A 14,762-nucleotide genomic window follows, 5' to 3' on the forward strand; every position below is an offset into this window, starting at 1 on the left:
TGGTTGTCAATATTTTGAATTTTATCCTTTGGGCAATTGGAAGCCAGTGGAGGGCTGACAGAGAGGGGGGGTTGCAGACACTGAGCGGTTAGTTAAGTGGCTGAATCTAGCAGCAGCAATCATGATAGACTGAAGGGAGGATAGCCTGTGTAAAGGTAAGCCAATGAGATGGGAGTTACAATAGTCAAGACAAGAGATTTGGGACTTTTTAGTTTTGGGTATAGTAGGGGAGGGTAAAGACTCCAATATTGTTATGTTTATATGTCCTATTGGGATTATTTCTCTTAATTTCTTGTGCTAAAGGCACAACAGGAAGTAAGAGAAAATCCAAAGAGAAAGGAGATATATTCTTACACAGTTGCCACTGGAACAAGTGTTCCCCTTGTCACTTTGTGTTCTAATAGCAAAGTGTAAATATCCATCATTTAATATCCAGGAGGCAATGGTCACCAGAAAACGGGTGAATATTCCCAGCGAGCACACAGACAGCAATAGAAATAGGACAGCCTATCCTGTCCAAAACTTAAAACAGTTGTGGCTATAGATGCACTTTAATTTTGTTTGTAAACCAATGTTTTATGTAATTTCTTGACAAAGAATTCCCCAAGCACTATGGGTTATCTAAAGACATTGCTGAGAAGCACTGTTCTCTGTATCTCCTGGCTGTCTTGGTCTGTTTAAAATTTTGGAATGAGCGTTGAATCAGTGGCATAAAACATTAAAGGAGAACTATGAGGTGAGTGATTTCACTCATCCTCATAGTTCTAGCCGACTTGTGACAATGAAACTGTCGCACGTTGGCTCAATAGATCGGAAAGTGAGCGAACACATACAGTCGCTCGCTCACTTCTCGATCATGTCCCTGCAGAGAGCCGTGACTGTCACTCACGGCTCCCTGCAGGGATTCCCAGCTCCGATCCTCCAGCGCTGACTGGCGGAACGGACGGGGGAGGGGGTGGGTACAGCTGGCTCTGCCTCTAAATAGGCAGAGTCCGCTGTCAATCACGCAGCTGGGTGGATCTCGACAGTGATGTCTGGATCCGTCCCGGCTGCAGCGGTCTCAGTATACCGCGAGCTATAGCTCGCGTTATACTGGGCTTTGGGTCACGGGAGGACGCTAGTTTGTGTCCTCCCGTGACCCTTAGGAGAACTAAGGGTCAAAAGCACTGACCCCATAGTTCTCCTTTAACCTATTGAATTCTCTAAATGCTCTTTTACAACAAACTACAAAGCAGTCTTTGGAAGACATGTAAAATAAAGTGACAATATTAATATGTGGCATGTTATATGTAAAGGACAAAAGTAAAAATGTTTATTTCATATATAAATGTTATTTTTTAATCCTGACCACAATAAATACAGTAAAGAAAGAATGTATACAACCGCTGCATGCTCCCTTTAGGTTTCATTTGCTGTTTTCCCTGAATGACTCATAGTTGCATAGCATGAGCATATCTGTCAAGCATGCCCAAACCTGTAACCTCTCAGTAATATTTTTGGCTGCTTACGCTATGTAGTAGCTCTCAAATATACACACATAGAAAGCTGAATGTGGAAAATATTATGCAGCTATACTAAACACCAGGCTGAGCAATAAAATCTGGAGTAAAGAAACAACTGAGGTGCTGTTTTCCTGTTGTCTTTTTGTTCCGGTACAGGCATCACCTAGTTGTTAAGGTTCTATTGTTCTTTTGCAGTAGTCTTTCTTAATGAGTCCTGTACACTGTTCATATATCTGATTAACCTGAAATGGTGCATCAGTTATAGGAACCTTTTAAAGAGTTGCTCTATTATAATTAGCTGTAAAGCTGCATATATTACTTATATTATAAACAGGGCTCAAAATTTCAAGTCCTGAGCTACTAGCCAGGCCTTAAAAGTTACTCGCCACCAGTTGCCCCACCTAACCCCTACCCTGCCCCGGCCTTAACTCCGCCAGGTCAGCGGTGTGACGCACAGTACAGAGGTAGTCTTTATGGCGACGCGTCTTGTCTCCAGGAAGTGAGGTCACAACAACGCGTCCCATATCCAGGAAGTGACGTACCTAGCTCAGCAACACTGTCCTTGCGCATTCTATCCATTGCGGACCGCCTTTCTCTGTGACGTCACCCTTCCTTTCTCGGGCAGTGTCACGGGGTCTGAAAGCACTGGCTGCCCTGAGCTGTCAACGCCTACATCAGTCATTATACATTACAGTTCTGTTCTCTCTTCTCCTTTGGCCGCTCTGTAGCTGCAGCGACCGAGGAGAAGAGAGAACAGAAGCGAGCAATCGTAGCGGCGGTAGTGTCCCGTCTCTGGTCCCACCGCCGGCACACCTCCTCGATGACATTCCACTCGCCCCCACGCAATTTTCGCTCGCCAATTGCGAGGGGGCGAGTGGAAATTTTGAGGCCTGCTATAAATATATACATGTAGACGATAAAAGCAGTTCCGTCATCATTATGGCACATGTGTCAGGCCGACCCATTATCTCGTTGCTGTGATTCACTGAAATCTTATGTTTTCTGGTAAGAGGTACAGAGGAAGCACCTGCATAGTAAGTTTGCATTTTTGCTCTTCGTTTTTTTTGTTTGTTTTGTTTTCAATAATGAAGACAAAGAAGGGGCAATCGGGATTTAATTCAAAAAGTACAGCGAAGTGTGGTGCAGCGGAAATTGTGCTGTGTTGAAAATCGGGTGTGGCTACAAAGCACATATTGGGCATGACTAAATAAAGTCTGAGCCTACTCACATTGCACAATGCACACATTTTATGTTGTCCTTGTACCCATAAAATACTCTAATTACAGACCGATGCAACCATAAAAATATCTTCAGAGACACCAATAGTTCCTTACCGAAATTAAAAAGCACAAAATCAGTACCGTACTGAAACAATTGTAAACCTGAAGATATCACAGGGTCACTTGTACAAGAATAATGAGCTGCAAAAGAATAGCGTGTATAGTTACCTTTCTGGTGGCCCATATCTTCAAACCTGACTGTGTCGAATATCTTCTCCTACCATCGCATGCTGTGGTTTCTCCTGCAAGATAAAGGAGAGACGAGATTGTATACGCATGAACAGTGCAAAGGACTACTTACATGGTGGTGGGGTCTGAGGGTCTTGTGGTCCCAACGGAGGATGGGTGGATGGTATCTAGAGCGGGCTGTGATGTGTTGCTGGCTGTAGAAGGAGGAGCAGTCTGGGATGGCATCGATGTCCGCACAAGATGTGGTATGTAAGTTGGCAAGAGAGCGTTTGCCCAAGAAGGGTCGTGAGTCTGAGTGGCGGGGAGGACTAGGTGCGGTACTGAGGCCAAACGGTCCTCCACGCCACTAGGTGGTACTGAGGTCACCCTTGGGTACACAATTTCTTGCCCACCATATTTTGGGCGGGCACAGACACTTGACTACCGATCCGCTCCTCCAACCCTGATCAATCCCCTGTGAACAGTAGTCACTCAGATGTGACACGGTGCCGACACCGCACCGCACCTAGTCCTCCCCGCCAATCAGACTCACGACCCTTCTTGGGCAAACGTTCTCTTGCCCACTTACATACCACATCTTGTGCGGACATCGACGCCATCCCAGACGGCTAATCTTTCTATAGCCAGCAACACCACCAGCATGTAAGTAGTCCTTTGTATTGGTCATGTGTATGCGCTCTCGTCTCTCCTTTATCTTGTAGTTTTTGCATAAGTATTCTCCGCCTGTTTGTGTCAGAGCTGCACTCCAACTCCATTTAACCCACTAATTCACCCACATCTTCTAATCTGAGAGCGCTGGACTTTTTCCCTGTTTTTTGTGGTTTCTCCTGGCGGCTCATACATCACTATAAGACATAGGCTGGTAGGAGTAACGCTTTCTTATCCAGATGGTTCTATAAAGTTGTCTGCACAACAGAGGATGCAGTCATTGCCACGTGAGGAGTGGGAGGCCAAGCATCACGGACCAAGTAGTACCCTTTACTTACAGGCAGGTGGGGCGGGGGAGAAAATGAATGAGCTGCACAGTTTTCCACCAAGCAACAGAGGCAAAAGCAGATGGAATAGAAACCGGTGAGGCTGGAGTGTGACTTTAAAATACATTTCAGGCATTTCTGTAGATAAAAAAAAAGAGTGAATTCAAATATTTTTAACAAACCCACCAGTTTTCCTATAACAGTTTTTCTCTAGATCTACCCACATATTGTGAATTTTTAGAACGGTGTTTCCTTTCCAAATGTCATCTGCTTATACACAAGTGTCTTGTTTATGCCTCTCTGACTTCTTGTTTGTATGTGTAATTATAGTGCACAAGTCTAATTTCCTACCTCACACCCTGTCGGAATTAAATTTGTTTCCTTTTGTTCTAAAGTTTTGTTTTCCTCTAAATGAACTGATTTATTTGCATGGTTACACCCAGGTTCTTTCAGTCTTAACGCTGAGTTGCCACTCCTCCTATCGGTTTACTGGAAAAGCACAGTAAGAGAAGGAACTCCTTTGTTCACCTATGTATTGATATAATTGTATAGAGCTAATCAGCCTATAGATAATATTTCTGGCATTACTTATATATCAGGATCGAAAAGGGACAGCAGAAGTGCAAACAATTTCATATTTAAAACTAGACTGTATTACTCATATTATCATACCTGTACTAAAAACCCTTTATGGCCATGCATCCAAAGATTTTTTGCCAAGCGTAATCTTCTAGGTTGTACGCTGTAATATTTACATTAAAATGTGACTGTTGCAATTAAATTCAAACTAAAGCGCAAACTTTTTAAAGGAGAACTATTGGGCAACTTTTTGATGCCACAGTTCTCCCCAGGGTCACAGGAGGACATGAACTAATGTCCTCCGGTGACCCAAAACTCAGCATATAGCGAGCTGGTGCCCGCTATATGCTGTGAGCGCCGAGCCGCAGCCGGGACGGATCCCGACAATACTATCGAGATCCCCCCCCCTGGCTGATTGACAGCTGGCTCTGCCTCTCTAGAAGCAGAGCCAGCTGTGCCCAACCCCATCCGTTCCTCCAGTCAACCCCGGAAAAACGGAGAGGGGAATTCCTGCGGGGAGGGGTGACTAGCACTGAGAGGATCGTCAAGACAGCGATCGGTGATATGTGTTCGCTGACTTCCCAATCAATAGAGCCGACCTGTGACAGATTCAGCTCCACTTTAGGGACAAAAATTGATAAATAGGACTATTATCCATTAAATCTCATGTATTGCTTTTTAGCACAGTATTCGTAAATATTTTAGGAACATATCCTGCAGATTTATATTGTCATTGCCACACTGTGGCTGGATGTTATGTATGCTGCATTCTCGTTATCTGGTCACAGTGTTCCCAAGTCATCAACCTGTACTCCAATCTTCGTCAATCATGAAGCTATGTTATGGGTACGCTGACACAGCTGGTGGGGTCAAACCATTCTATTGAACAATTTGTTTATGATTCTCTTAGCCCTGACGGTGTTATATTTGTAGCAAAAGTGACATGAAAAGGCCTCTAAATAGAATAACATTGGTATGTGTCATTTGTTAATATGTTAATATATGAAGCAGTTTACGCTCATATATTTCATTATATTACTTGCAAGTGGTTTCCCAAGCTTATTTGTCATTGTGGGGCTGCCAAGGGACTAATAGTCGAGGTAAATAAAAAAATAGTTTGCTGATATTCGCTCTGTGTGTGTGTATGTATATATATATATATATTAGGGATGCACAGATACTTTTCGAGTACCAGTGCAGATACTTGGCATGTTCATGAGAACTACCAGGGTTGCAGCGGTTGCAGCTGGGACCTGGCTCTGGCACTCCACCACTGTGGATTTTGCGGACTATAGGCCTTTTTCTTAAATTTGACCTTGGTATTGCAACACAATCACATGATGATGTTTACTCTTGGCTATAGGTGACTATCATTGATCTAGTTGTTTTAACTTAACTGTATACATTGGATTGCATATGGCTGATAAAGGAATACTGAGAATCAAGGACTTTGATGTATGTTGGTTACTGGGTTAGATAATGCTCCGATACTTATCCCGATACCGGAACTTCCAGTCACAGGGAGATTTCCACTGGCCGGCAATGCCGCGAAGGAACATGGAGCCAGCTTCCTGGCCAATCAGGAAGCTGGGCCGCAGGTACTCACACGCGGCGTCCTGGCCAATCAGCATCGAGCCGGCTTCCCGGCCAATCGGGAAGCCGGCTCCATGCTGATTGGCCAAGAAGCTGGCTTCCCAGACAATCAGCATGGAGCCGGCTAAACAGCGTGGAGGCGGATTCCCAGCCAATCGGGAAGCCAGGCCATGGGTAATGACCCCCCTCCGGGCTTCCTGATTGGCCGGGAAGTTGGCTCTGTGCTGATTGGCTGGGAAGCCAGCTTCCTGGCCAATCAGCATTAAGCCGGTCAAACAGCAGGCTGCCGGCTTCCCGGGCAATCAAAAAGGCGGGCAGCAGGTAATGACACGCTGCCTGGCTTCCTGATTGTCCAGAAAGCCGGCTTCATGTTACCGGAAGTACTGGTATCAGTATTCGGTATCAGCAAGTACTGAAATATAAATATCGATACTCGATACCGAAACACCGGTATCGGTGCATCCCTAGTAATAACAGATCGAGGTCTATTTATAGAAAATAATAGCAAGGTAGGATCCCCATAGTAACAATCAGCTTTCTCTAGAATTGTTACACTGTATCTCTCATTACTAAAATTTATTAATTTCCTATGATCCTCAGCTCCATCTAGGGTCATAATGCAATGTGTTCCTGATTCACTCTGTTTCTATGAATAAACCTGTTCTTACTATTGCCCATAGTATTTGAAGAACATTCCACCAGCAGAGAAAACAACCTATGAACATTTGATTTTGCCCCATTATCACATCAGCTAGTTGATTCGCACCAAATGAATGTACAAGCATGCAACGTACATGCCTTTGCATTTGCCATGCAATTTTTTTTAAATACATTTGTATCAAGTGAACTGCTATCAATTTGCTTTACTGTTTTGCTAAAAGTAAGAGTGAGCATGACTGTTTCTAGGGAACTGCCGTTCAATACAAGCCTTATATTTTCAGCGAGAGAGAGCCTCCTTTTGATGTGCTAGTACATTGCTGCAGGGCATACAGGCTAGTATCATCATGGAGGGTTGTCTGCCCTTCAGCCTGCACAGATTAAATGTTTGGAGTGCTGGGCTGGTATCTCTTTGGAGGAGGATGGGGAGAGTAACGCTAACTGCAACTACATGTTATTTTATGTGTACATGTCTTCCAATCTCAGGTGAGGGCAGGGGATTTGAGATTGCCCAGGGACGTCTTGGACCTGGTCGCATTCATCACTGCATGAGGTGCATTGGAGCTGCAGAGATCGCCCTTCAACTGATGTGTGCCAGGGCTGCCCAGAGACAGACCTTTGGGAAAAAGCTGTATCATCATGTAAGTATGTGTTGTAATTGTTGCCTGACAGTTCTTTGTATGTGTCATTACTTGAAGTACCATAAATACTCCTTCTGAAGAAAAATGGATATAATTCCTTGGTACAAGCTTTCACAATAAATACATCCTGTTTACTGCATTTGCCAAACAGGTTATTGTGCATTTTATGATATCATCTCCTTTTTCCAACACACAAAAGGAGAAGACTGGGACATCTCCTGTCTCAGTTGGAAAATCCCAAACTAGAAATATATATATTTTTTTGCCATACACGTCTTAGCTGTCTGTGTGCTGACCTCAGCTAAACAATTATAATGTATTAGGGTATGATAGCTAATATGTGTACCTCAACTGTTGCTGCATACATATAGCACAAGAAGTGGTGGAAAAGTATACATGTTAGTACTGAATGATCGTTTAGTCGTCTTAAGATTAATCATAATCTCCCCAGAACTGCAGTTTATAGTTATCTGTTCATCAGACATGCTCTGAATCTCTCCATTTAGTAATATGGATGCACCTTGTTCTACCAACTGTCTTCCTGGGGTCTAGTGGCCCCAAAGCCCCCAAAGATTCATATCTGCATTGTATACCCATTTAAAGCTGAACTCCAGGAATGTTTTTTTTTAATAGATACTTGGCTCAATGTACGGTAAGTATCCATATCTGATCTACGGAGGGTCTCTGGGGATTTTTAAAATCGCAGTAGTAGTCAACGCTTCACAATACAATGATTGTTGGTCTGTTTCGGGTGTGGCGCCAGTGATGTCCCCTCAGGGATGTCCCCTCTGCACATCTGCGTATAGGGAGTCATACGTTCTGCACCGCTGCCATTTAGAGAACACTATTTTTCATTGAATACAAGGGGTTTACAAATTGGCTCCTCTCCACCTTGTCCAATCAGGGAACACCTTTTATTCATTGAAAAAATACAAGGCATTCTCTGAATGGTGGTGGTGCAGAGCATGCGGCTCCCTGTGTTCAGTGTGCAGAAGGGAAGTCACTGGAGTCACACATGGAACATCAGGGCTATCAGTGTACGTAGCTTGCACTACTGCTGTGATTTTCAGCATCCCCAGCGGCCCTCCAGATATGGATACTTACATTGAGCCAAGCTGAACCAGTGTAAGTATCAATAAAAGATAATTCCTGGAGTTCGGCTTTAATACAGCCAACATTAGAAAATAAAACCTATTATATATTAAAACTTTTTTTCAAATAAAGGTAATTGGGCTAATGTGTGTGATTTACATCTTTTAGTATCTCTATATCATCGGCCAAGTGGATTTGACTTCTGTAAGGATATCTAGATTGTTTAAAATTAGATATATATTTCTCAGCAGAATTTAAAAGATACTTTAAATAAGATGCTGACTTCTGGCCTCTTGTTTGGCAGTGCCCCACTATATTGGCATACTAAATGACCATTCTTGACTATCTAATTTGCTACAACCCAGTGTTCCAGGTACTCCTTTAGTATGGCAAAGTCATTGTAAAATATAGGGTGTTGTGTGGGAACTCACATTGCATGGAAGTCACCAATCCTTGACAATACATGAGATCTGTTAGATATAACTAGTCACACTATGTAGCTTAAGAAAAAAGAAAATAGCACTGTGCTTCAAACTCAAAACATTCCTAAAATGTGAGAAAAATAGTATGAAAATGTGAAATTGTCACAAAGTGATAAACAATTTTGTGTCATACACAACAACTGTGTTGCACAATGCCTGTGCTGATGATAGTAAGAAAAAACTCTTGGTCTAATGGTCTAGACACTATAAACCATAATAAACATAGAAAAAAAATGTGCTAGTACATCTCATAAAATGTGTACATATAGAAAATCCTGTGTTAAATCTCACAAGTGATGTACAACTCCCTCTCGATCTACATAACCATGTGTGAAATCCATTACTTCTTGATACAATAAAGTCCTTGAAATATGTGATGATATATCTTCCAACTTTTATAATCAACACCATGTCCGTGAATGCATAAACAATTAGTGAATCAGTGCTCCTCAGTCTCCACCATGCTCAAAGATAAGATCTGGCCGCACTCACCGACTCCTATTGCTCACCATATTTCAGATGAACAACTCCCAACTCTGGCTTATCTTTCCAAAACCGTGTAACACTATTCCTCCATCTTCCACCTTCTCCTGTGCTCAGAGAGAGAAAAAAAGGCTTCCCATAGCGTAGTATGTCAGAATAAATGTATTTAAAACTATTAAAATGCACTTACAATTAAAATAAGGCAATTGCACTATGTAGCTTGGTAGACTTCACACTTATCGATGCCCAAAGTGTTTTGCAGAGACTCTTCTCTTTCAAATCATACAGCATTTGCAGTGTATATAACTTAAATCTATTTACTTTAAACAGTTAATGAGTGTCCATTCTAATTTTATAATAATAAAAGCAGTAAAAAGAATGCTAAACGCAGTAACCAATAGCAACCAATATGAAACCAGTTTTTACTTTCTGGCTTCAGTAAATAGAAGTCTGTTATCTCACTTTTTTCTTTTATAAGCTTATGTTTCGGTTCAGCTTAGTAGTAGTCTAGGATGGAGGCAGCAAACAGGATTTTAAAATATAGGTTGGAAGTACAAAAGCTTAGTTTCGCTTATCTATTCTTGCTTGTGTTACCAAGCACACAATAATGCAGTTACTGATAATAGTTTGTGCTTTGGGTGTATTTACAGAAACGTCTGTTGCTTGTTCCTTTTTTGAGCCTTAGAATGTAAAAAGAACATTACTAAGCCTTAAAATGAACTGACTCTTCCCGGACACACGTTTGATATCAGTGGGAACTGCACTATTTTTAATAAAACTTTATTTAGGATCCCCTAGTATAAACAGATGTCACAATGTGATAAGGGAAGCTAAACAGACGACTCAGAGGTGTTCAATTTCCTGCTAGGAACAATTTATTGTTCTTCTGCCCTATCATCACAGGATAACCATGCATCCATATAAACATTTGTGGTCTCTTTATTTTTCTTTACTCAGGAAGTGGTCGCACACTGGATAGCCGAAAGCCGCATTGCTATTGAGCAAGCTAGATTGCTGACACTGAGAGCAGCCAAAACCATAGACACAGTCGGCAGTGCCCGGGCTCGGAAAGAGGTACAAAACCTACAAATTGTTTCATTCAGCTTCAGATGTTTAATGCACCAGAATTCACATTTTATGTATTGGCAACAGTAATTAGCTTTCAGATTACAGATTATTCTTTAGAAATGTCAGTGTTGCTGCAGCAGGTTCTATACATTGTACAGATTTGCCACTTTGGAGGCAGGTTAAGGGGACCCCCCAGGCATGATATTTAACCCCTTCGTGACTGACGACGTACAGTGTACGTCGCCAGCATCGGGGCTGTTTAAACAGACTCCCGGCGACTTTTGCCGCCGGGACTCTGTTCAAACTTGTAGAGCCGACTGTCGGCTTTACAACAGAAGCGATCCTGGCGACTTACCTGTCGCCAGATCGCTTCTGCGTCCCGAAGAAGGGGCCGCCCATCCCCCCCACCGGACACCCCCGCCGTGTTTCCCGGGCTCCGTTGCCCCTCCAAATGTGGAATATAACATGGGTGCAAAAATTGAAAAAAGGGCCTCAGTCATGAAGGGGTTAAAGGAATTTTTCATTTTTATTGTTACCCTTTAACTGATGTTAAAACCACTGCTCCTTTAAAAACTGTGTTTCATTAAATCCTGTCCCCCAGGGCAGTACCTGGATCCCCCATACACCTTTTATGGCTAATAATTTGCATGTAAGCCGTCTTAAAGGGGACAATTGTCTTTGAACGTTCAACCCCCATAGACTTGCAATGAGTTCTAATTTGAATTTGAACTTTTGGGATGTTCTAAAGTTTGAATTCGAACCAAACTCGGACCTGTTCGGCTCATCACTAATGATAAAAGGCAATCCCAGTGCTGTGGACATACAATTATTAACGTCAAACCAGAAAAGATTAACAAACTGACAGTTCCAAAGGCAATACACCTCTTCGCCACAACCTCGGAAGCATACTGAGTAAGAGCTCAAGCCTAGCCAAAGAAGTCTGACAGGGGTATAGTGTACCCGATGAATTAGTTCCAGCTGGATTACCTTGTCTCTTGAGGATAAGACAGAGCTGTTAAAGGTTTTACTAATCATTGTCTGTTAGCTGGAGCAAAGGGGCAGGCCATCTCTTCCTGGCTATAGATATCTGGTGCCCTCGACAGGTTGTTTGTTGTATAAAATGTTGCCTTTTTTAGCGTGATCACACAAGGAATTCAAACTGACACACACAATCGTTATCAGGATTAGCAAGTCCTAGTTTATTACTAGCACACTACTGTATATGCTTTGTAATTATCATAATTCTGACTGTGCATGCACCTTAACCTTATCTACAAAACGACCTTCAGAAGGGGCCAGTTAGTTTTAGCTGAAACTAGTACTTCTTTAGTTTTGTTTCTTTGAAAGAGAAAGTCAAAAGAGAAAGACGAGATGGTTGAAAAACAAGATGGCTGAAAGATTTCATATAAACACTTTCTCTCACACCGGAACTGGAGGTGGCACAAAGAGCAAAATAGTATGTAGAGTTTAGTAGCATCTGATTTTCTAAGCAGCTGCTTAAAGGAGAATTATGAGGCGAGTGAAAATCACTCAGACTCATAGTTCTAGCCGACCTGTGTGACCTGTGAAACTGTCACAGGTCGGCTCAATAGATCGGGAAGTGAGCGAACACATACCGTAGCTCGCTCACTTCTCGATCTATCCCTGCAGAGAGCCGTGACTGTCACTCATAGCTCCCTGCAGGGATTCTCCCGCTCCGATCCTCCAGCGCTGACTGTCGGAACGGACAGGGGAGGGAGTGGGCCCAGCTGGCTCTGCCTCTAGCTAGGCAGAGCCAGCTGTCACTCACGCAGCTGGGTGGATCTTGACAGTAATGTCAGGATCTGTCCCGGCTTTGGCGTCTCAGTATACCGCGAGCTGTAGCTCGCGGTATACTGAACATAGGGTGAAGGGAGGAGGCTAGCTTGTGTCCTCCCGTTATCCTTAGGAAAACTATGGGGAAAAGCCCTAACCCCATAGTTCTCCTTTAAGCGGGCACATAGAGACAGTGATACCCGTAGTGCCAAACTTAGAGTATATCGCAGTTCCAGATAACCAAACCAAACATATTGGGAGGAGAGCCCAAATTCATCATGAAATTGTGGCAAATACTTTTTTCCCTTTATTTTTATCTGGTGATCCTGCCAGTAATATACTTCCTGTCTTAGGGTAACAACACTAATTCACTGTACTGTCTCTTTGGAGAGCAGCGTTGTTAACCTAGGACAGCAAGTATATAAGTACTATGGAACACCTCACTTTTCCTTATTTCCATAACATAGGGAGGAAGTGTTTTATGGGCCACAGATAACTGGGTGGTGCAGTTAACACTGCTTGGTATTTCAGTTCAGCAGAAGCAAAGAGCACAAATTGTTATCAGTTTACAAGGTTTCTGGCAGGATCAACAGGTAGTTTTTGCACTTATTTAACAAAAATAATGAAACATTTTAAGGATATATTTAACAGACCTAATGGTAGCCAATAGGAGACATTTATTCTTAGGGTTTGCTTACAATGTAAGTATATCTAAAGCCCAAACTTTTTTTTCAGTAGAGTGGGAAAGTGTTAAAAACCCCTGTCGGATTTTACTTAAAGGAGACATATTGGGAGAATGTACTCTTCCCAATACTTAGAGCTGGTGTGGAATGTACTCATCCCAATATTTAGAGCTGGTGTGGAATGTACTCTTCCCAATACTTAGAGCTGGTGTGGAACACGGCAGCTGTCACATGCCGGCTATATAAACCGAGAACCACTGATTGCTCAGCTCATGGTCTCCTCCCTGCAGAGAGCAATGACTGTCAGTCACCGCCCCCGCAAGGATTCCCCTCTCTCTGTTCCTCTAGCGCTCATTCAAACTAGACAAGGGAGGGGCTGGACACAACTGGCTCAATAGAGGCAAAACCAGCTGTCAATCAGGCAAACAGGGTCGACTCTGACAATATTCCCAGCTTTAATGCGTATGTGAGTTGTCAGAAGATAGTGGACATTAGTAAATGTACTCCAGTGACCCAAAAGAGAAGTAAGACACTGTCTTTGGGGAGATTTCCGCTCTCTGTTTGTCCCGATGACTATCGTCACTAAACAGGAAATCTTAGATTGGATGCCACTAGAACAGGAGTAGAGTGGAAATCTTCCAACTGGTACACCTGTTTTGGTGATAACTGTCTGAGAGGGATTTTCCACTCACTCTAGACAGATTTCCTCTTGTTTGCTGTCATGTCTTCGGAACAATAAAGGGAAGTAATTCTTATAAGACACGGAGACAAAAAAAATCTTGCAGGACATTTAATCCTCCCCTGCTCTATCCAAAACTAAAAATGCATTGGTTTTAGATATAGTTTTAGAAGATGTTTTTGACCATTTTGCCACCCTTTAATGTGTTTTATGTCAAAATATCTGCTTCTGAGACCTGGCTCACACCTGTACGTTTTGTAGCGCGTTCAACGCTCTACGAACGCTCTACAAAACGCTCAAACTTGAAAATCCCATTGTTTTCTATGGGTATGGTTCACACCTTGCCGTATTTCAGCCCGTCTGAACGCGCTACAAAACGGCCTACGCCTGAAAAGGTACATGAGCTTCTTTGCGGCGTTTTTGTTGCGCGTTTCCATTGGGATACAGCCAAGTAGCCCTCGGAAACGCGCGTGTTTCGCCCGGTTTTTTTACCGCGAATCGCGGTAGAAACACGCGACAAACGTGCATATTCAATACGCCTAGGTGTGAACAGAGCATGAGTAGGACTGTAGTATTTGATTTATGCACTAGAACTAGATGTAAATGTTTTTGTTTCCTAGTGATTGAAACTAAAAAAAAATTTAACCTTCTTTGTGAAGCCATTGATATTTTTGTAGAATATTTATAATAAAAGCCCAAGCTCTACTACTCTTAATGAAACTACTCGGAGAACATGATTCCTGGTTGCCAGGCTACACAAAACTGATGACCAAAGAAAAAGGTTAGACCTCCTCCAGGTTTTTTTGCCTAAAAGAGGAGGTCAGGTACCGCATAGCCTCTATAGAGGTAGGTTTCATTTAGGTTTTTTAAAATAGCTTTAGAGAATAAAAGAATATTTGTGCTCCCTGAGAGTGTTCCGTTCCTCTGTATGTTTTAGGATGTTTGAAAATGTATTTAAAACCTTTTGAGATTGGGCAAAGCCAAATTTAAACCCTTACCGTCTTATTGTAGCCTTCTTTTTTAACATTTTCTATAAAACAAATTACCTTTACTTCAGAGTGTATAC

At 42.6% G+C, this 14,762-nt stretch overlaps 1 protein-coding gene across 1 annotated transcript in view; it reads left to right on the forward strand.

Moving 5' to 3' along the window:
- ACAD11 (acyl-CoA dehydrogenase family member 11) overlaps positions 1 to 14,762 on the forward strand; it is a 92,342-nt gene that overhangs the window by 75,325 nt on the left and 2,255 nt on the right. Inside the window, exons 17-18 of the mRNA XM_018555937.1 lie at positions 7,261 to 7,415; positions 10,430 to 10,583. Coding sequence (XP_018411439.1) covers positions 7,261 to 7,415; positions 10,430 to 10,583 — 309 coding nt within the window. The remainder of the gene's footprint in view (positions 1 to 7,260; positions 7,416 to 10,429; positions 10,584 to 14,762) is intronic.

Source organism: Nanorana parkeri, unplaced genomic scaffold (genome assembly GCF_000935625.1).
Source record: "Nanorana parkeri isolate BGI_ZX_2015 unplaced genomic scaffold, ASM93562v1 scaffold219, whole genome shotgun sequence".
In the NCBI taxonomy this organism is placed as follows: domain Eukaryota; kingdom Metazoa; phylum Chordata; class Amphibia; order Anura; family Dicroglossidae; genus Nanorana; species Nanorana parkeri.